This window comes from Scomber japonicus, chromosome 10 (assembly GCF_027409825.1).
Source record: "Scomber japonicus isolate fScoJap1 chromosome 10, fScoJap1.pri, whole genome shotgun sequence".
NCBI lineage: Eukaryota > Metazoa > Chordata > Actinopteri > Scombriformes > Scombridae > Scomber > Scomber japonicus.
Genome location: NC_070587.1, coordinates 15,588,003 through 15,610,365, shown reverse-complemented (window position 1 = coordinate 15,610,365; position 22,363 = coordinate 15,588,003). Strand labels below are relative to the sequence as shown.

The 22,363-nt window shown below is 37.5% G+C and overlaps 1 protein-coding gene across 1 annotated transcript in view; it reads right to left on the bottom strand.

Annotated features, from left to right (window-relative positions):
• Window positions 1–7,538: 7,538 nt before the first annotated feature.
• The window catches only part of LOC128365777 (transmembrane protein 65-like), a 32,823-nt gene continuing 17,998 nt past the window's right edge, over window positions 7,539–22,363 (bottom strand). Inside the window, exons 3-7 of the mRNA XM_053326356.1 lie at window positions 22,119–22,186; window positions 20,915–20,969; window positions 15,689–15,731; window positions 8,541–8,646; window positions 7,539–7,960 (exon numbers count right to left, since the gene is read on the bottom strand). Coding sequence (XP_053182331.1) covers window positions 7,814–7,960; window positions 8,541–8,646; window positions 15,689–15,731; window positions 20,915–20,969; window positions 22,119–22,186 — 419 coding nt within the window. The 3' untranslated portion in view covers window positions 7,539–7,813. The remainder of the gene's footprint in view (window positions 7,961–8,540; window positions 8,647–15,688; window positions 15,732–20,914; window positions 20,970–22,118; window positions 22,187–22,363) is intronic.

The window sequence follows — 22,363 nt, the reverse complement described above, 5'->3', positions numbered from 1 at the left end:
TGATGGAAAATGCAACCATAATCTAGTAGTAAAATGTATATTCTGTCAGTAGGAGCATAGTTCTGTGTTAGTGGGGTGAGAAAGGACACAAATGAAAACTGTAGATTTACCAGAGCTTTTCAGCAGCTGCAAGGTTGATTAAACAGAGACATCTGCTGGTTGTTTATACTGTCTGAACTGCTGAATTAAGTAATGAAGGTGAGCCATGTGGGTCTGACTGAAACTACCATTGTGCAGCATCTCCCAATGCAACTTCATACCAGCTTATTTTTCCACTAACGTTACAGTTTCTCACCAAAATTATTTTTTGTTCTTCACTAGTTTTTACTCACACAGGGGATGTTAATGAGAAGGTGTTGTTCATTATTTTAGTTAGTCACGGTGAAAGATACCTTCACATTTTAAAATGTATTATTATAATGCTGTTTTCTGTTCAGTTATCACTCGTGTGAGGCATGGATTCATCAGGAGTTTTTAAAGTGGCACAGAGGCTTGGTTATTATAGGTGCTATCTGATGCAAGTTTGCATGTTAGCTTTAGCTGCATTTAATTGCTTATAATGAGTTTTGCTAACAATGCTAACAGGTTGCAATGCAGACATTAGTTTTTTTGATATAGTAATAATGCCTGGTGAAGAAAAGTCACACTTGAAAGTGTTAGGGTGTCCTTTTAAATGCATTTTAGAAGTTGCCTAATACCTTGGGTATATATTTATCATGTTGATGTTTAAATCATGTTGAAGACACAATCTTACATGTAGCTAATTACCTGCTTCAGAATGCAGACAAGAGTGAAAATGTGTCTTTTAAACAGGCCTGTTAGTGACTCCATTTACAGTTTGACCTGATCTTTTAATTTTTGATATGTTTCACCTCAGAGTATAGCCTGCTAGTACAAGAAAAACAACAAGTAGCCTACTACTCACAGGGGAACAGAAGATGATATTTGACTGTGTCATATAAAAATCATACCTCTTTGCTTTGCTGTGGACAATAACCTAGTTCAATAATAAGTGTTGGATTGTATTGAGAAAATTCTACAACATTGTATTAACATTAATTATTAAATTAATCCTCCAGAGGAATTATTCAGAATTTTAGGGGAAACAAAAGGTGTAATTTAGCTAATTAGAGCAAATCTGTTTTTGGCTAAATCTTTTATCTCTTGGGTCATTTGGATTAAATACTGAAATATTACTTTTTTGTTGATTATTTTAATGTTTGACTGCACATTAGCACATCTCATGGAGTTCATGAAGTGACTGCTGTGGGGACTTGTAGCCATTTCTTTGCAAGAGGCCATTTTGCTTGTAATTACACATTTAGACTTGAAAAAAATCCCTCAATGCTGATGGTGATACAGTAAATCCCCCACAGCTGTCAATGACTGCATATCAACTCCTCAAGAGGTATGTGCACTGAAAAGTGACAACCCCTTCCCTAAGTACGGCTTTGCTTTAACATGCAATTGTTTTTGTGAGGTCTATGTTAACTGATATGGTTATAACCTTTGAAATTGTTGTTATAAATAATATGTTCATGGCACTGTATGTCTGCATGTTGGTAATGTGTTTTTAGTGCAGGGAAAGGAGCCGTTAGGGGCAAATACACAGTATGAATGGATTGTCAGGATGAGCAGCTATTTGAATAACTTAATAATGATTGTGAAGATATTTTTTTGTATGTGTTTTTGCACACATGTGTGATCAATTATACTGACTGTGACTGTGTGTGTGTGTGTGTGTGTGTGTGTGTGTGTGTGTGTGTGTGTGTGTGTGTGTGTGTATATGTGTGTGTGTGTGTGTGTGTTTGTGTGTGTGTGATATTGGTTTCTAATTATTTTAGTATTATTTGTATGGAGGGCAGATTGAGTAACAAATAAAGCTTCATTGAAACACAATTTTCTCTCAAAGTTTGAATTATAAATCATGAAGACAAATGTAATTCTATTATTTTATCACTGATATAATATAAAATCAAATGTCTAATATTTCCAAGTGTCAGTGAGTTGTATTTGTTTTCTATTTGTTAGTGTTCAATACTCTCCCTCTCAGTAACAGCATCAAGCCATCATCAGCCCTCTCTATGCGACAAGAGATGTCCCAAGCTGTTAAATCTCTGATGGTACTCTCAGAGTGGCTGCCTCTTTTTCCCATGTGACACCTGTCTGTTCCCTTTCGACACAGATATGCCTGTGTGTGTGCTGTGTTTTGATCCAGTTCACAATTAACTAATGACAACCAGGGGGAAAGAAGAAAATGGGACAAGCAACAACAAAATATACTTAAATCATTTCCATTATATGACACAATTCTCTTTACAGCTGTACAGACAGATTATGTCTACCTTCTACTTCTTTCTGACCACATAATTTAACTTTCCTATATTTTTACTAAGCTTAAGTTTGGTAGCTCTACTTTTCAGCTTTTTTCATTTGTTTATTTGTTTTATATCCATATAGAAGTCAAACTTTAAAACCCTTTAAACACAATGGCATATTCTCTCAGTGTACACACGTGAAATGTATTGTTCCCTCTCTATAAATATACAATATATACAGAGAGCATATTTTCACAGCTTCAGTAAATCTACTACCACTCTGGAGTTGAAGCAGGGAGATACACTGCACCTTGTTCTTCCAGAAGAAAACAGCTCATCTTGTTAAACTGAATTGCTGCTCTGTACCAAATAAACAATATCAGTTTCCCTTTTGATGTATTAATAAAAGACACGTTGGCAGCAGTTAATAATGAACAGTCACTATGTTCTTGTTGTTACTACTTGTAGTCTGATATGCTGCATATACATTCATTATGCCTTTACTGCTCATTATTTCTGCAAAATCTGTTTCTATGTAGCTGCTGTAGCTGCACTGAATTGTAATTTGGGAAGCAAATGTGATAACATAAGCATATTATCAAAATTCTGTTATCAAAATGCTTCATAGACTTTCATTTTCTTCTAACATTTTAATGCAAGTCAATACTTTGTGATTATAATGAAATACTAGTGTGTAGAAAGAGAGAGAGAGAGATTATGCATGATACTTCGTCTTTAAATATTATACAATTATAGTTAATTTGATGTTGATGTAATCATACTGTGAGAACAGTACAGACCAACTTTCCAAGTTTGTTTTTTGTTAGTGCATCTTGTTAAGTCGAGAAAACATTAGCTTCTATTGAGTGTTTGCACCATTGTGAAAAGTTAGGTTTTTAGTCATGCCTCTTCAGTCTTCCCCTATAGTATTTCCCAGTTCAGCTGCAGTTATTTCTGGGACTTGATAGTCTTCAGTATTATTTATATTTGTTTATCTTATTCCACACATTGTAGATTATGAACAAACCCTGTCTAAAAAATCAATGTGGATGACATGTTGCTGGTGTGATGGATAGGATATGATGAGTTCCTTACAAATTCACACACCACCACATTGTTTCATGTTTTACTTATATGCTCAGTTCATCTTGAGGGAATTTAATGAAAACAATAAAAGAGCTACAGTCTACACTTAAAGCGGAATGTAACCCATTTTAATAATTAGCTCATTCTTCATATGCCGCAGCACAGTTCAGTCTGTATTTGTGAATACACATCACTCTCTCCTAATGTTAGAAATCAGAGAGAACCCACCAATCAGTGACGTCACTAGTATGTGAAATCTGAGGCTGGTCCATAGACAATGAATTGGACTATGACTTTATGAGGCTATAACATGTTTGTGTGAGCTCTTACATCCAAATGAGGTATATGTGTATGATTTACAACTCAAACAAACATTTTATGACCTCATAAATTCAGAGACCAATTCATTGTCTGTGAATAGTATAAAAAAGCTGTCAAAACAGCAATGTGTTCCAGTTGGAATACTAATGTAGCTGACCATGAATGCTTGAATTTAAAATGATGCAAAGAATAGGTTTACAGACCAATACAAGTCCTTTAAATCCAACAGGCATGCCCTTAGGGTCACTAGCACCTTTTCCCCGTCTGTGTATGCAGTCAATGGGTGATAATCATTCAAAGCCTCTGGATCTAGGATTTATAGGTCTGTGTAGCTGTCATGAACCAGGATGAGACATTACTAGAGACGAGATTAACCACAATGCAAAATATAAATCTAGCAGTCCACTGTATTAACCAGCAAATATATCGTGGTCATGAAAGACTGAGTGAGGGGCAGGTTGAATATATTTGCGAATACTGTCACTGATACTGTGTGGTCCTGCTACTTTCTTGGTGTTCACATGTTTGAAAGCCCTCCTGGTGTCATGCTCAGAAAGGGTGACAGGTACAAAAGATGCACCCACCCATACATTAACCTCTGCTTCAGCAGTTTTTTTCTTGCTGGCTGCAGCTGTCATAAAAGCAAACATAAAAATTGTTAAGCTCACCTGCTAGAGACACATCAGCACTTTTCTGTCACAGTTCTTAGACCTTGCTATGCTTCTGGGATTGTCCTCCAGGTAGTTACACTTTATTCCCTTCGTCCTTTTTTGCCAGCTTTACTGCTGGTCTAATCTTGCAGGCTGCTGTTCTGTTATTGTCCATGTTTCCACACTGTAGGCTGCAGTGTGTGTGTTTATGGTAATCTGAATGGTTCTGATAGTCAATTGGCAGAGAAGATCCATGTGGCTTGGGTTAAAGCCTGTGTTTAATCCTTCCACATTTTCCATTGTGTTTCCTTCAATGTTGAGATGGACACAGGAGATGATTTTGCTTATCTATGGGATCGGGATCATAGCTGGTATCTATCCCCTCCACCTTTTCCTCTATGTTTAACTAACTTAACCTCAACTAGCTGGAGAGTCAAACATTTCCCCATACTGATGAGTGACTCATGTTATTATTCTCTAATATTATTCACAGAAAGTACGATGGCGTATTAGGGCCATATATGTAAAAATAAATAAATAAATAAATACTGGCGTGGAGGAAGTAAACTCGGAAAAAAGGTGTTTTATTCTACCAAGCAATCACCTCTTTTCTCGAAATATTATTATGTTTTTACATATACAGCCCTAATACACCGTCATATAGAGAGTATGACTAATATTATTGAAATAAATCAAAAGAGTATCATTTGATAATAGTGCTGCAAATGCACCTACAACATATTTAAAACACCAAGGAAGCAACCCTTAAAGAATAATTTAATGTGATTTTTCAGGCATCTTCCACCTTTAAAAAACAAAATTACAACATAATGCATTGACTTTGAGCTGACTTGTGTTTTTTTATGCTTTCACTCTTACAACATAATACAAACACATTTTGGTGGTGCAGTGCAAAGTCCATCTAGGAAAAGGATAAGAACCTCCATATTATTTTGACACCAAGATTATATTTTCTTACCAACTGACTGACTAAGCACTAAAATGACAAAGACCGTCAATCTAATGCACAATGCAAAGAGATAAACTGCTACTATTACTGGAAACTACTATATAAAAGACTGCATTTTTCAAAACAGTCAGCCCCTTGTAGGGTCCGTATCTCTGCACTGTATTTTCCAGTAGAGGGCCCTGTTGCCATCTGCAAAACCTATTTGGAGACTGCTTCTTTACTATTTAGACAGCCATAAAAATAGATCTGATCCTTAGCATGATCATTCAGCCTGAGTTACTCATGTTTTCCATGTATTTGGATCCTGCTGTAATGCATAATTTTTGAACATACTCAAGTTCTTTTTAATTATTACTATAGCAAAGTGAACATGTACAATAGATTTTTTTATTAGTATTGCATGCAAAGTGGAGATCAAGCAATCAGATCAAAAAGCCTAACTACATAAATATGTTCAAGTCATTATACATTTTCTTCATTTTTATCACTTTTTAGGATCACAATTACCCACATCATAAATTACTAGAACAATCTCATACAGGGCATGTCTCCTATGTTAGTGTGTCAAGTTTTAAGAGCATGTCTCGAGTTAAATTATGCACTGTATCACAGAGAAATCAATTGCAATGTCAATCCTGTTGGAGAATGCTGTTGAACACATTGTCCTTTGAAATCCGGAGAATATACAGTGAGAACATACATGAATACAGGTATGAATATTCTAACAAAAATAAAAACCTTTTCTGAGAAGAAATTCCATCCGGTGATATGTAGCTGCTTGCTTTAATTCCACTTCTAAACAGATTAAACATCATGAACAACTGTCTTCAGCTCTGCTATTGAGATAAGCGCCCTGTGCTGAGTAGGTGTAAAAGCAAGAAAGTTCAAAAGAGAAATGAGGAAATCAGCGACAGCAGGATTAAAACTGGCTGGTACTGTCTCATCATCCAAAATATATCCTCCCTGCTATCCTACTTCGTGGCTGGCAGATGCTGAAGATTGCCTAGTTTGCATATCAAAAGAAGAACACGGATAAAGGGCAATAATCAGAGTGGTAGATTGCTAAATTATAGCCAGTGAAGCTTAGCAGCTTGACTCAAGAGGGTTTTGAATATTAAACAGGAAAAGCAAAGGGGTGATAAATTAAAACGACAAGTGTGTGACTGTGGTAGCAGTTCAACCAAACTGAATGAAACTTCTGCCTCTCAACCAGTGGAGGGCAGTAGAGCAAAGACCTAAAAATCTATGTAGACTGTAAGTAATCTCTTAGCTGTAGTATTACCAAGCTGGTGTTACTTGGCTATTACTCCATAATCGAAACTGAATTTGAAGCTTCAGTCGCCAAGCAAGCTAGAGATGTTCTGCAGCAGGATGGCTGGTGCTGTGGCGAAGGAGATAAATCACACGGTATTGGAGCCAGCAGGTGATTACAAATGGGACAGAGGTCTCAGGTGGTTCAGAGTTTGTATTTCTTATCTTTCTGTTCCAGCTACTGTCTGTCTCTTCCTCTGTCTGTCTTGTCTTTCTTTCTCTGCTTTCTGCTCAACTTCTCTGAGGAAAGAACCAAACTTTAAAAGGTTATATTTTGTCTACATACAGGGCACACAGGAGACATTTTGTGCAAGGTAGTGCTTTGCGTGAATAAAAGCATATAAAAAAAGGCTTTATCACATGAAAAAACAAAAAGATTTCAAAGAAGCAGCTAGCAGGTTGTCATGGAGCATGAGGCAGACTGTTTAAGACTTTGAAATCATCAAAAGGCAGACATGCTTTTTAAACCAAAATATTATATATTTGATGTGGAAGGCTGCAGCTTTATATGCAAATGTGACCTCTTTTCTTGACTGAACACCCTCACCACCCACATGTGGTTTTTAACACTGCAGAACAAAACCCAAATGTACTGTACGATGGCTCCTTGTTCAGTCTTCCTCTACTAAATGAAGAATTATTAAGAAAACAAGAAACTTTAAATGTGAAAATACTTCTCAGACTTTTTCTGAATGAGTTCTGATATTGTTTTTTTTTCTGCACTGACTCCAAAGTTAGTTGTATTTAAGGAGCATTCAAACCCTCGCTCACCCTACACGCCATTTTAAAGTCTACGCGTTGACAGGATCCTTTTTATCCCATTCATCAGATTCAGAGTAGAGTTCAGTCAGAACAAGGTGAGGTTATGGTGAAGTAGTTGAAGTAGCAGCAGTCCAATAAATCAACAGTCTCTTGTCTCTTCAAGAGACAGTCAGGTCCCTGTGCTTAAGTTCACCATCAAATAATATCTAAAATCCTCCTCAGAATACATTTCATAGTTTAATTGAGCCTTGTAAGGGAAAGTTATCAGTAATTAAACTGTATGGGGTTCAGTGACATTTCCATACACTCCACTCCTCCAGGTGAGGCCCATCAGTCCCAGTTAAAAGCATTCTGATGGATTCCAAATAGTATTTGTCTCCGGCGAGCTGACAGTTTCAGTTTTCGCTGCTCTCTGTTGTAGCAGGTGTTTCTGTTTTCACCTCCGCCTCCTTCTTCCCGTCTTTTTTCTCATCGTCATCCTTGAAGAACAGAAGAGGAAACATGCCAAGGATACAGCCGATCCCGACACCGAGGGCTTTACCCTGCACACACAATAGTTAGAATTAAGAAGATAATCATGACGAATCACAATGTAAGAAAATGGGTTTTAATTTATCTGCACAAAAACAGTCTTATAGCTCTGTCTTTTCCAGGAAATGAGCGTCTTGCATTTGACTTTAAGCCAAAAAACTTAACTAAGCAAGAAAAGACTGTGAGGAAAGATGGACAAGCCTGAAAACTATTATTTAAAAATTTTGAACTATTGACATGGTCTTTTACTCAACTTAATTACAGCTTATAACATGTCACACTTCACCAGTCACAGCATACTAAAAAGGTAATTGAAAGAGATAGAAATTTATGTTACTATTGTCGCTGTGTAATGCTGTGACCTGAGTTGCTGTTCACAATGCATTACACAACAAATTGAACCCATTAAAATGCTTTCAGCTGCCTGTTCTGTTATATTTACTCTGAGGTTGTTAATGCTGGTTGTCTGTCTGTCACACAGACAGTAGGAAAGTGAGACAGACATTAAGGTCCCTTCAGAGTAGAAGACAGAGACAGTTGCAGAGCAGATTCTGGGTTAATGGTTATAGATTGTGACACAGTGATACTTACCGAGTGAGAGCTGACTCTGGTCTGCCACATATCAGCCTGCTTTGGACTCAGGTCAGGAATTTGCATCCCTGCCCGAGACGCCAGAGCCTCCACATAACCTGCTAGCCTAAAGATGGGGAGGAGCAGACAGGACAAAGAAAAATCAGACTTAATACTGCACTGTTAAATAAAAAGAGAGAATCACCTCTCCTCAGTGAACCATAAAGGTGCTGCAAGAAACAGATGATGATTTACCCTCTCACTCGATCAAGTGAACCATTTGTCCCTCAATCTGCTCAAGCAGAGAGACACATGGTAGGCAAAAAGGTCAGTAATAGAGACATGTTTCCAGTTATAGATAGTAAAGACTCAGTTAGTGTCAGTATTAGTGAATGTGTTAAGATGTGTATGTAGCAATTTGGCCCTAAGCTTCAGATTGTATTATAATGTAAAGAAAAATAAGTCAAAATATTGTTAACATCATATAAATTAAACCATAATGTCTAATGGAAACAAAATGTATCACTTAACACAAATGTGCCACACACACTTACACACATACTGAAACTGAGCTTGGCAAGGATTCATGGGTCATTCTGTCAATCATATATGGATTATATTTACAACCATGTTTTCATGTTTGCTTTGTTCTGGTTTCACAATTATCTGTTTTTTAGATTGCATGTGATGACCCATTAAACCACACACATGGAATAATGCCTTACCACCCAGCGCAGGAAACACAACGACCAAAGGAATCAATAATAACAAAATAAATCAAAGTTAATGTTCCAATGTGCTACTTGTCGCTGCCATCTGTCATAAAACCAGCAGGACGCCAAATATCCTGAAAGAGAGTGTCTCCAGTTTGGATGTAAATGGAACAATTTCCATCACGCTTCAGTTCTTTACACAGATGATAGATTGCAGCACATAGGGAACAATGCTCACTCGGTAAGAAATGTAACATTAGAAACTCATCAATCATACCAAACTTTTTCATTGTAAATTTCAGTTCTGAAGTTGAAAGTTGTGTCTGACTAGTACATGTAGATGTGTAGATGATTTCTGTGTCACTGAATAAAGTTAGTAAAGATTCAACTTATCCTTTAAAGATATGGACAAAAACATGATTGTGGAAATACAAATAAATTGTGATTCTGATATATTATGACATTTAAATTTGTATTATGACATGATATACTTTGTGCAGGTTCATCAGTGAATCAACCAACACCAAGAGATATTCCCTGCAGAGAGCCTGAGAGCACCACTCTGTTCTGCTCTGTTTATGATAGTCTTGACCCAAAAATGAACTGTAGAAAATTTATAGATCGCCATGGACCAGAGCAAAGAGAGAAAATGGAAGATATTACTCTCTATGGGGATAAAAGTCTTAAGTCAATAAGAAGAACAATGAGTGTAAGAAGAAAAATGCAATAGATAACAATAAGAATAATGTGTGTGGTTCCATATTAATATTAAATAAATAGTTATTAATATATAGGGGTAAACTGGGGCACAAAAGGGATGAGTATAAATAGCCCACACATAGCCTGCTGGAACAGATGGGTATATGAAAGTCTAACTTTAAAAGGCACCTAGTTTTTAAAATGTGTCATGTATTAAAAATACATTTAAATAAAACCCATCATGCAAAACCAGAAGCTGATGCTGAAAAATACAAAACAAGAACACAGCTGACACTAACATCAACTGATGCAAGGTGTTATTTTGGCTAGATTGCAGCATCTAAGAGTGCCGCAGTCTGGCTCCATGTCTCTTCCTCCAGCTGCATTCACACTTCTCTCAGTCCGTTAGCTGCGATACTCCACCAGTTCACCAGATGCCATCAGACTTTTCTCCTTGCTTTCCAGATCCTGCCACTCCCATCTGCCCTGCAGTCACTGCTATCACCTAATTCCCCTCACTTGAGCTTCTCCACCCATCTTTTCACCTCATTCACCTCACCTCATCATCCATTGACTTCATATACCGGCACATATCCATGTCAGATCCTTGTAACTGTCATGTTGCTTTTTGTCAGTGCTTTCCAGCTTTTGTTTTCTGCATCCTGTTACCTGGACCTGTACCTGTTTGCCTGCCTGTCTGGACTTTTCCTCTCACCTAGTTACTCTGTGGATTTAATACAACTGTTGTTTGGCCAGCCATGATTATAAGCTTTTTCAAACTAAAGTCCTTGCCTGCCTGTATAGTCTGTATTGAGATCCTTTCCCTGCTGCTTAACACATACCACCTGTATCAGCAGCTGGTATGCTGTCACACTGTGAGGGGAAGGAGGTGATATCAGTGGTTTCAGTGTAGGTGAAAGTGGCAGCAACTGGAAAGCAAGGAGAAAAGTCTGAGGGCATCTGGTGGACTGGTGGAGAATGGCAACTGAGGGACCTGGAGAAATGGGAATACAGTTTGAGGAAGGGATGTGGAACTTGAAGACAACAAAGCTGGTGTAGTTCTCCTTTGTCTCTGGTAATATTGGTCAGAGAACAGCAGAGAGAGACACCCCATGAAGCTGGGTTTACAGTGTAGTCAGCTCCGAGTGAACGGGGCACTTATGAAAAGGGATTCTAAAATGCACATATTTAAGTAATGGCCAAAAAAAGAACAAAAACCCCACCAAAAAAACACTTGAAATGTTTGAAAAGCTGCTGCGTGTTACTGTCATGTGTCCAGTCAAAGCTATTTAGCAGGCCAAACAGTTCCAATGTGAGAAATGAAATTCAAGTCAATATTTTGACTCGGTTCTGGTTCAGTCACTTGCATTGATGGATACTCGGTTCACTGCACACACAAATGAGCTGCAGCTGGAGCTCTCAAGCCAGGGTGATGATATGTGGCAAGTAACATATTTGAGAATAAGATATGCCAAGCAGAGGAAGCCTCTGCATGTGTGTGTACCTGAAGTGTATGTCTACAGCTTTTTGCTTGAAGAAAAAACTTTTTTCCTCCATGGCAAATGTATTACAAATATTGTAAATGACATTCATTTTTTGAATTAAATTATAGTACACTATTTCACACAATTGCAACAGCAACTGGCAAAAAAAATAAAAAAATAAATAATCAGGTCTGCATCAGAAAACAGTACTGAAGTTTTCAAAATAGTGAAATGATGAAATTTAATGAAAGACGAGTGAGATAAGGGCTGGCATAATTTATCAGCATGAGTGAGGGGGTTCACTTTGTGAGATGTCAGCAAGCTGAAACCAACCTGGCTGCAACACAATCAAAACACACTGGACATATTTTACTATCTCAGCCATTGAATTTTCTGAAAACTATTATGATGAAATCTGCTTTGTGTTCCCTTTTTGGAATACACTTCAATTCTGATTGATTGTGTCGACAATGACCAACTGTGTTTTACTATTAAAAGGCATAATTGATCAGTCAGATAACAGTTTGATGTGAGATGTGGACATGGATGGAAGTCAGTGAGAACAATAATGATCAAACATGTTATAATAATCAATTAGCTTCAGTTGATGGTAAATATGGCAGGATTCAGTGTCCTTGTGCATTTAAATCCCCACTGATCTATAACAGTATGATGGGCTTTAAACCTCTTTAATGGAATGCAAAATGGGATTTTCCCTAAAGGGATCATGAAGCATCACATTATTGTTAATCCTCACAAACATATAAGGAAAAATAATCATAAAGATGTTACTATCAAACATCCATTAATCACTGGCTTTATACATTTATTATAATAGCAGTTCATGGTATATGTTCTAATTTATGAAACAAGGATTAAGTAGAAACCGACATGACAACACAGGGTTATGTGTCAGTCAAATAAGATTCTGGGATTCAATTTTGGGTCCTGACAGCATAGGCGGCAAACATTTCCCCCAGTTTTATTCCCTGGAGCCCACTAATGTCTGTTCTTGTCCTTGTGCAATAAACACTTATTGGACTCCTTGCCTGCCCTAGAAAACTACTGATGCATTGTGGTCATAAGAGAAGCAAACAGCAGCTGAAAGTGGGCTGGGCAGGAGCATCATTAACAACCGGAACGACTCATTAGCTAAATAGGACTTCAGCAAGATTCAGCTGGTTTCCTAGATTTGTCAACACACATGCCCAAAGGAAAATCTTCCAAATTTGCCTGAGGATGAACGCCTACAAATGCAAAATATACAAACATGAATGCAAAGATTGCTCACCACAGACACACACACAGGCACACGCAGATACACACAGACACACACATACAGGAGCAGGGAGCAGCAGAACTCACTCACTGTCTCTTGGTTGAGGAAAGCAGACTTTGAGTGGGAGGATTTACCAACAATTATTGCCATGTTATCACTACAGTATTGACCAAAGAGACTCTAGAGGAGCATGATGTAGTGACAGCTATTTGTGCTGCCGGATTACACGACTGAATAATAACGGCCTTGCAGAGAAGCAGGTGGCTGTTTCTAGGTGGTTCTAATGGGCTAATGTGTACATGAGCTGAGGTTTTAAATGTTTATGACTTGTCATCCCTGCTCTCACCTCTATGTTTCCTGTTAGTCCATTTGGTAGGTAGAAGCACATGAAATTCCCTTAAGATAATAAAAAATAATCAATGGATAGCTAAGAAATGTAGTTTTAAGTTCTTAAAGAAATTCGATTTTTTGATTTCATGGACAAATGGTTAAGCTGTACAGTGGTAGGAATATAAAATATGAAGAGCAAATTATAATTTTACTGTGTGAAGAAATGTTCCATAGAAATATAAAAAGGTCACTCATTAAAATCCAGGAATAGTTTAGAGAACACATATGAATACCCATCAAACTGCCCAGGTAACAAGGATTAATATTATACTTCTGTTAAAGCATGCTAACCTCTTTCTTCACTCCACACAGTGATCTAAAGCACAACAGTGGCACTACTGGAGGGTTTCTGTAGCGTAACAATTCACACTTTTTGACTGAATGAAGCACAAATTGACGCCAAACAAATTATCAGATTTTAATTTTGATTATTATACCCAGACAGCCTGAAAATGGGGATCTTGATCTTTTTCCAAGTGATCTACAGAGTGGCTTGTAGGGAGTGAGAACAACCTATACAAAACATGCATTTTGTCATTTGCTGTTAGTCGGCAAATCCACTAAATAAGATAGATAAGAAAATCATGCTTTCAGGCACAGTAATAAATAATTTTTTTGACTCAACCGTACCACCAATTGTATGAAGTCAATGTATGAGTCAATTTTTAGTCCAACAAGCTATTCACTCTTTAAATGGTTAAGTCTACCACAAGTTTGAACTTAAATGATATTGGGCTCTCCTCATCTGTCAACTTCTGAGTCAGAGTTTACACACAGCTGCTGAATCACTGTCTCAGCTTAAGTGCCAGAGTAGTGCAGAGTAATCTAACACACTGGGCACATGTGCACTTCAGCATTTCCTCTTTGAAATGAACATAAGCTGTAATGCAAATGCTGCAGTGAAGGGCAACTACAACAGCTCCACTGAGATTCAGTGCAGCAGACAAACAGCCTTCACACTCACTACTGTGAATCTATCAAAATCAAATAAAACACCTCTCTTGTCTGGTTTAATCTTGTCTCACCTTGACAAACAGGGCACAAGGGCTCAGCTCTACAATTATGATTGAGTGGTGAAGGCACACACAAACAAGCAGACGCAAAAATGTGTGTGCATCTACTGGGAACACTTACAGAGAGCCAGAACAACTTGAGTGATCCATCATGTTTTATTTCATTTTCTCAGTGTGCGTCTCCATGTCTATATGATCCAGCCCAACTATTACTTAGTATAGTTGCCTTTCTGTCTGTCTGAGCATTGCCTTGTCTGTGTTGCTGACTGTTTTTAAATATATTATAGTACTAATAATCACTAAAACACATCAATAGGGTGTTAAAAGCACAAGGTTGGAGGCCTCTTCTATTACTTTAAGTATTATGGCCAGTGGAGCTTCTGAAGCAGGTCAGGGAGCTTATTAAGGTCCCTCAGGTCACCAGTAGGCTTTGAAGTGAATAACAGACATGAAGCAGCTGATTAAATCCAAGACCATGGGATCGTCTCTAAGGATCCAAGACACGCTGCTGTCTTTAACAACTGATCACATATTGATCACAACTGTAGCAGACAGCTGGGATTGGACATGTGAGTCATTTTTGTTTCATAATTTTGGAGGAGCGGATGAAGACATAGCCTGTAGGCAGCAAAATGAAAATGAAGAAAGCTGGAAGAGACAAAACACTGGTTCACATTAATGAATGTTCCAGTAACTCGGCAACAATATAATTAGGCCATGTCAGAGCAGAGGTTTTCCTCTTACCAGTGCTGCACAATCCCTGCGTTTACTGCAGTACATTACAAATTGTGTGTCTTTGATCAGCCTGTGTCTTTGATCAGCCTGTAACTGCTTACAGATCACCAATAAATAATATCAATATTGATAATTGCAACAGATAAGCAACACTGTTCACAAATAAAGTTTCTTAAGTAATTTCTTAAATTATTTAGGATTTAAATCATTTTCCAAAACAATGCTGCCCTTAACACAGACTGTATGGGAAAGGCAACATGAGAAATATCTGTGTAACTATTGTGGCTGCTGTGAGGACCATTTCTCTACAACTTTTACATAATTTAACTCAAAAACAAAAACAGATGCTGATTAAAACTATACAAAGTCTTGATTCAATACATGACCTTTTATTCTTTGTGGAAACACAGACATGTTTTCCTCTGGGTAACAGGCGTCTGGTGGCTGCATTTCATTATCTCCCTTGTTGCTCATGCTTATCCTCCACTGGGCTAAATTTAACAATTGCAGTCTAATCTTAAATTAATAACATAACCTATACTAAAAAGAACAGACTGAGATGATAAACATGCTCTATGACAATGTCATTTAAGAAAAAAAGAAAAACAGGATTATGTATATAATTTATATATCTTTATGGAAAAACAGTGCCAGTGTAGTATCAGTGCAATATGATGTACACAATATGATTTTTGTAATATTTTGAGTGAATGAGGGTACATGAGTGTCAACCCCCATGTAAACTGCCAAAATTTGTAAGAACTTTAAGGATGATGGTGACAAAAAATTGGTCAGTAAGCTTTCTATATCTGCACAAATCAGTGGTATTGTGTGCGAGCATGTGTGAAATCCTTACCCGAGTCCTGCCAGATCAGACACCAGGTTGCCAAGAGCAGCAGCTGTGGAAAGTGTGAAAGAAAAAGATGCAAGATTACAAAATGAGTTAGGAGGTTGAAATGTGTGTCAAAGAGCAACAAATTGTGTTGTCTGGAAACTGAGCTTTGAAAGAAAGTATGATAGGCATGTAGCTGAAGAGCTTCACCCATAGTGTCCTCTGTACTGATTCCCCTGAGAGTATATATAAGGGGTCATCCATTACAAGGTGTAGCTTGTTATGGATGACAAGCAGACAAATACCTGTAAATAATAACGGTAATCATCTTTATTTGAGGTTCAGGTGTTGACTGGAGGGGATGAGCATTTAGGCTCTCCTATATCAATGTACTGTGCTGAGTCACCACTTTCATCACAGAAGGCAGGAGCAGAGCAAAAAACAGAACAATAAATGATGAAGCCCTTCATATGAGTTGGGTTTATTAGTTGGTTTACATTCTTAATATTGTTTGTTTGATCATATGTATAAATTATGTATATATTCTGGTTAGGATATTAATTCTTGTGCATGAAATGATGAACAACCACACTGTGTTCTGCTTTAATAAGGAGGCAGAAGCACAGCTCTAGCCCACTTCACTGTTGACTCGCTTCCTTAGACTAATCACTTCACATGAATGATCAGCAGCTCTCCAGACAGCGCCCCAGGAGAAGAGGGCAAGGGCATGTTGAAATGATTAATGAAAGAGGAGCGAGGAGAAGAGTGTCATTATCTCTCTCAGGACATTTTCTGATCTCTGTCACTAGGTGGAGCAGCACTGGAAGAGAGGAGCTTGGGCACTGAAATACGTTGCCAGAGAACCTGCTTGAACTACTGCAGCTGCACCTGAAACACTCTCCCCAGGGGAATGGAAACAAAGCAGCAGTGCCATCTCTGCTGACATCTTTATCTAACTCTGAGTGCTTCAATCTGACAGACTTTCAGCTACTGTCGCAACAAGCTTTCACTGGCTGCAGTGACATCACACGACTGTCCAATTTCGTTGTACTATTGTACTTGGTATGATTGTGCAATGACAATAAAGATGTATCTCTCTCTGATTACAGACTGTGAATCTGTAGTTTTTTCATTTAAACAAATCACCCACATTAATCAGCACAGAGGAATTCAGATAAACCTTTAAAGAGCCGCAGTCCACTTGGTGAAGTCGGTGTGTGCTGAGATCTAGGAAAGTGTTGCTTACTGCGCATCTCAGCAGGCGAGTGACCCTGACCTTGTTTAAGAGAGACTTGGCTGCTTGCTGGAACAAAGCATCAGTGTTAACAAGCTGCAGGTCTCTCAGTATTTTGCTTCAATAAGGGATGTTAGTGTGCTGCTCTCTGAGCAACATCATAATGAAAGTAGAAAGGCGGTGACACAAAAGAGTGTAGCCAATCAGTTGGTGCCAAAATACACAGAGGAAGGTTATTTTAAGTAAGGAGATCTTTTTGGTATTTCCACCACAATATTATTTTGTGCAATGGGCAGGATCCCAGTTTGACTCTGTTTTCAGCAAATGTCTTTAAATGGCTTTAAGTTCACACTAAGATACAGATTTCCTGGTTAGTTTGTGTACAGAATAAGAATTATTTTAAAAAATCGAGAACATATAGCAATAAAATAAATCCCACTGTAATAGTAGATCATACCTCTGCACAAGCTCTTGAGGAAGCTTATCTAATGGAGAGCCCCCATCAGGCTTGACTATGTGGTCAAGTTGCTCAAATTTAATTATGAGTCAAGGTCAACTGTCTGCCTTTATCTCACCACTTAATCTGCTACACGCTGTGCTCTGCATCAGACATGCAAAATACAAGTGATTTTGAAGCAGTTCCTTAGATATATAGTATCATGTAAAAGCACTTTCATAAAAGTCACCGAGTTGCATCCATCACTCTAACTAGATTGAAGAAAGAGAGTCAGCGATAGACGCTGAGATGGGCCAACAGTAAACAGATAAGAGACCGTTTTGATGCATTTTTATTAGATCTTACTTCTGGGTTGATATAACATGTAGCCAACACAAAAACTTTTATATGATTTATTTCCTTCTTCTGTTCTGTAATTTTATCTCATGCATACCTCATGATGGAAGTTTACCAAAACTTTCCAGACCTGCAGCAAAACTCGAGACACTGTCTGCATTATGCATCATTGACTGCTGGTGTTAAATGGGTCATGAAACAAATGGGAGACAGCGCAAACTTTTATTGCTTATTTGACCTCAAGGCTCTCTTACCAGCTGTATGCAGTGGGTCATAATGTTCACTGACTGAGAAATATGATATGAACAAGCTATAGCTGGAACCTTGCCATAGCAACAATAACACGAGTACATGTAACCATACATAGGCTTTCCCAAAAACAGGTGCAATCACTAAAAGCTTGTATTTATGTATTTAAAGCTTGTGTGTTTGTGTGTTGCAGCTGCAAAAAGGTTTCAGGTAAGTGGAAACAGGTCTTGTATCACACCTGTTAAAACGGACATTAGAGAGGATGATGTGAAGAAAACCAATCTCAACGCATTTATTCAGTCTGTTTATGTAAATGTATGATTAAAGCTCTCGAAAATCAAGAGAGATGTACTGTATTAAAAAACACATGCATGCCATATAATTGAGATAATTAAGAATCTAATGAAAATGGAACTGCGAAAGACTTAAGTCTCTCGGCGGAGTTGGTTGATTTTGTGAGTTAATTGCCTTAGTTGGAAATTTTAATGGATTTAATCCAATTTAGATTTTTCCACATCATTACCTCTGTTTGAATTCATGTAATGAGCCCAACTCAGCGGTAGACTTTTTTGTAATGGTGCATCTCCAATCGAGCAAGCTGAGACACATTTGCCCCCTGGAATATGTGTGATTGGGAGACTTGACTTCAGATTTGACACAAGTGGTAAATCACTCTGGACTGGGTAAGATAACTGAAGAACTGAAGTCCCTTCTGTTTTTCATGAATCAGTGGCTCTCTGGACTTGGGGGTAATTTTACATTTTTGCAGTCCGATAAATGTCTATAAATTTCCCAATCGTTAAAAAAGCTACTTTGGCTTACTCAAGATCTCAATCATCCATTCCAAATTAAAATGTTGAAATATCAATTTATCTTTAAATTGAAAAAATTGTCAGATTTGAAAATTTACATGAACAGGATCAGGTCAGAAGCATGTTTGATGTCAAATGCCTCAAAGTGAAGATTCACATTCCTCCTCTGTACAGTCTTATGCTTGATAGAGCTATCACTCGACCATTTAGTCTTCCTCATCTCCTTTGAATATGAAAAGCTCAAGCTACTCCCTCCTCTGCTTTATACCAATGTCAGTGCTGTGTCCTCCAAGTCTTAAAACAGATCAGCTTAATGCATCTGTTTCATGTCACCATAACCACCACCAGTAACATCAAGAGGATAACAAGGAGAAGTAAGACCTCCAGAATAATGCTGCTGGTTGTCCTAAAACTTAGCTATCTTTTCTTCTTTATTCATCCATCACAACCTTTACCCTTTCTGCTTCTAGTAAGGTAGAGACATACAAGAAAATATCTGAATCTATGGTTACAATTTGAGATCAAGAGTTTAAACATGTGTAAATAAGAACACTTTTCAGGTTTCAGATACACTGAATATCAATAAATGATAGCATTACAACGTAAATGTGCCTACTTAAGCCAACTGGATCTTCCTACACCCATTCAATCTGCTGGTGAACAGTATTATCATAATCATGAAATTATTTACGCTGAATTTTCTCTCTTTTTCCTTTCTTTAATTGTATCTTCTTGCATTAGTGTCACAGCAGTGGTCAAATTGTGAGTTTATCATTAAAGCTTTATAATAAGATAGTGAATTTTGTCAACATAAGATTAGAAATGCTCTTTTTAGTGTACTGTCATTCTGTTTTTAGTTAACAGGTGTATTATACAACAATAACTATATATAGAAACACTGACAGAGAGGAATACACAGTAATACCCCCCCATGCACACACACGCCGTGGCCTGGCTTTGTGAAGCAGGCATTAAGCATCTGACTGGCTACACAACAACAGGTCAGGTGCCCGCTTCCCTCCATCAGGACCAGGCTTGGGGCAGAGAGTGCAGAACATGTTGAAGCCATTTGAAGGCATGTTAACAATAAAACAAAGCATCCAGCCACTTATGTTTTGATGATTACCTCTTACTGCTTGGGTTTAGAATAGGGATATCAAAAAACTCACACTACACAACATATACACCAACATAGGCCTTATTGCCATTATAGCCTTGTGTACCAGCAACCTGCACCATATATGCTTGTTATAAGTATCACATATGTGTATGTTTTTAAAAAAAAGAAAGAAAAGAAAACAGAGAGTCCTAGTCTCTGCTGGCTGTTAATATTAATGTGCATACTAGTTATACTACTGACATGACTGAAGAGCCTATGTGGCCACAGTCAAAATCTTGAAGAACCAATGCTGCTTTCTCTATAAATATTGATTCAAGTACTCTTTAAACCAGCTCCCTATACTGAAATTTAATTTCTTCACATTCCAGGTAATACATTTGTTACGTCTACGTCTGTTTCACTGAGAGAAAGGCTTCAAGTGTTATAATTGTTCTGAGGCTAGTCTGTCTATCTTACTTCCCAGTAGACCAACTGTTGGGTATGATGGGAAATTTACATCTAATATTTCACACTTTTTGGTGTACTGTAATTTTAATCAAGGAGCAGACAAGCAGAGTGGCTTGTAGTCTGGGCTGTCAAAATCTATTTCTGAACCTGTTAGGTAACAGTTTTGCATCTATATTATTATTTGTTTTACACACATTGATTAAACTTAAACGATGCACTTAATTTGACCAGGAAAAATGTTTTCAAATTATGACAAACATCATTTTACTACATCCTAAATCCTGGGAAATCATGAAAACATGTCAAACTTGACTAATAGGTGTTGTCAGTTAAGTTTAAATGCTAAAAACCTTCTGGAACAAACTGAAATATGTGATTAAAAAGTTTCATGACTATAAAGTCCATGAGGATAAATAAAAATCAAATATGTGTTCAGTAATGAATGAGCATCAATAAGGGAAACTTTGTGAAATTACACACAGGAGACATATTTTGGAGAGCCTGATGGACTCTTCATGCATGAAACTTACCGATTTTCATTTAAAGTAGACATTTCTTATTATGCATTAAGTTACATAAGTGGTGATTTTCTTACCAGCCATAGTGGAAATGCCAAGGATCACGCCAATAGATAACTCAATATGTGTGCCCTGTGGAATAACAAACACATTTCAGAAGTTAGTTTATGTCTGTCTATCCTTTACACAAACCATCATTATTGTATTACATGTTCTAGTTCACTCTTTACTGTCTTCTCCAAAAAGCCAAGAAACCATTTAATTACATAAACCAAGTAAGATAACAACTGACTGACTGTAATCTTAAATTCAATTCAATTTAGTCTTTCAGTTCATGGTTTCCTGGCTTCAGTGCAAACATCTTATCCCATCCAAAGTAGAAAGCAATCTGAGATCTCCAGGGTGCATCAGTTTCTCTCACAGTCTGGACTGAAAGAATAAAGGCACAGCTCTGCAGGATCCAAATACAGTCAGACCTTTGAACTCACTTACTTGATTATAATTTTACCAATTCATCAAACTTTCACGAGCCAGATGAATTTGGCCCAAGAGGTATTGATTTAAATTTTCATAGTTTTGCTGTGTTGGCTTTACAAAGAGTGAGGAAAAAAGCTAAATATATTACATAATATATGCATAGTCTTACATTCTTAATGCTTTTGGAGAAGTTATGCCATTTAATTACGTAATTATGTTTTACTTTCAGTAGGTTTATTCATTTTTGTTTGTTCCTCTCATATATAGATTTTCTTCCTCCCTGTAGATACCCCATAAAAATTCATCATCCATGTATTAGACAAACATGACCCTGTTGTGCAATGATAAAATATTACACCTCATTCTCTGAGCGCTCTCTGAGTCAATTCCCTGGGTTTAGGTTTTAATTTATTTTGCTCTGAGGATTCCTTTGAACAACTTCACAAAGACTAAATAAAGGCTTGGTATTCTCATGGCAGATGAATTATTAAAAAGTGTACAGGATGTTAAAACACAAAGAGAAAAGGAGGGAAACAGAAAAACAGAGATGACAGACAGATTGCAAAACAATGACAGAGAAAATAGGAAAATACTAAAAGATGAATATAGTTGCATCAAACAAACTTTGAATCTTGTTTTTCTCACTCTCCCTCATCACTATCAACCAAAGCTTCCTTCAGTATCTTGAATATAAACAACAACATCAACATGTGAAAAATGGCCCCTGTGGAAATCAAGCTTCTACCACTGAGGCAATGTTTTTCTGCAGGGGGGATCATAGCACTGCATGTAGCCGACACTTACAGCAACTATCATGATACAGTTGTCCAGGAATCCAAATCCAACAAAAGGGAGCGCATTGTGCAGCAGAACTGGAAAACAGCAAACACAAACAATACATCACTAAAAGTGCACATAAAGTCTACTGATTGTTTGTGCATAAACATTGGTTCATAAATAATGACCTATTAGACATAATTGAGCCTTGCAGAGCAGAACTGTGACAGATTGAACACAAACATCACGTCTATGCTGAGAGCCAAATGAAT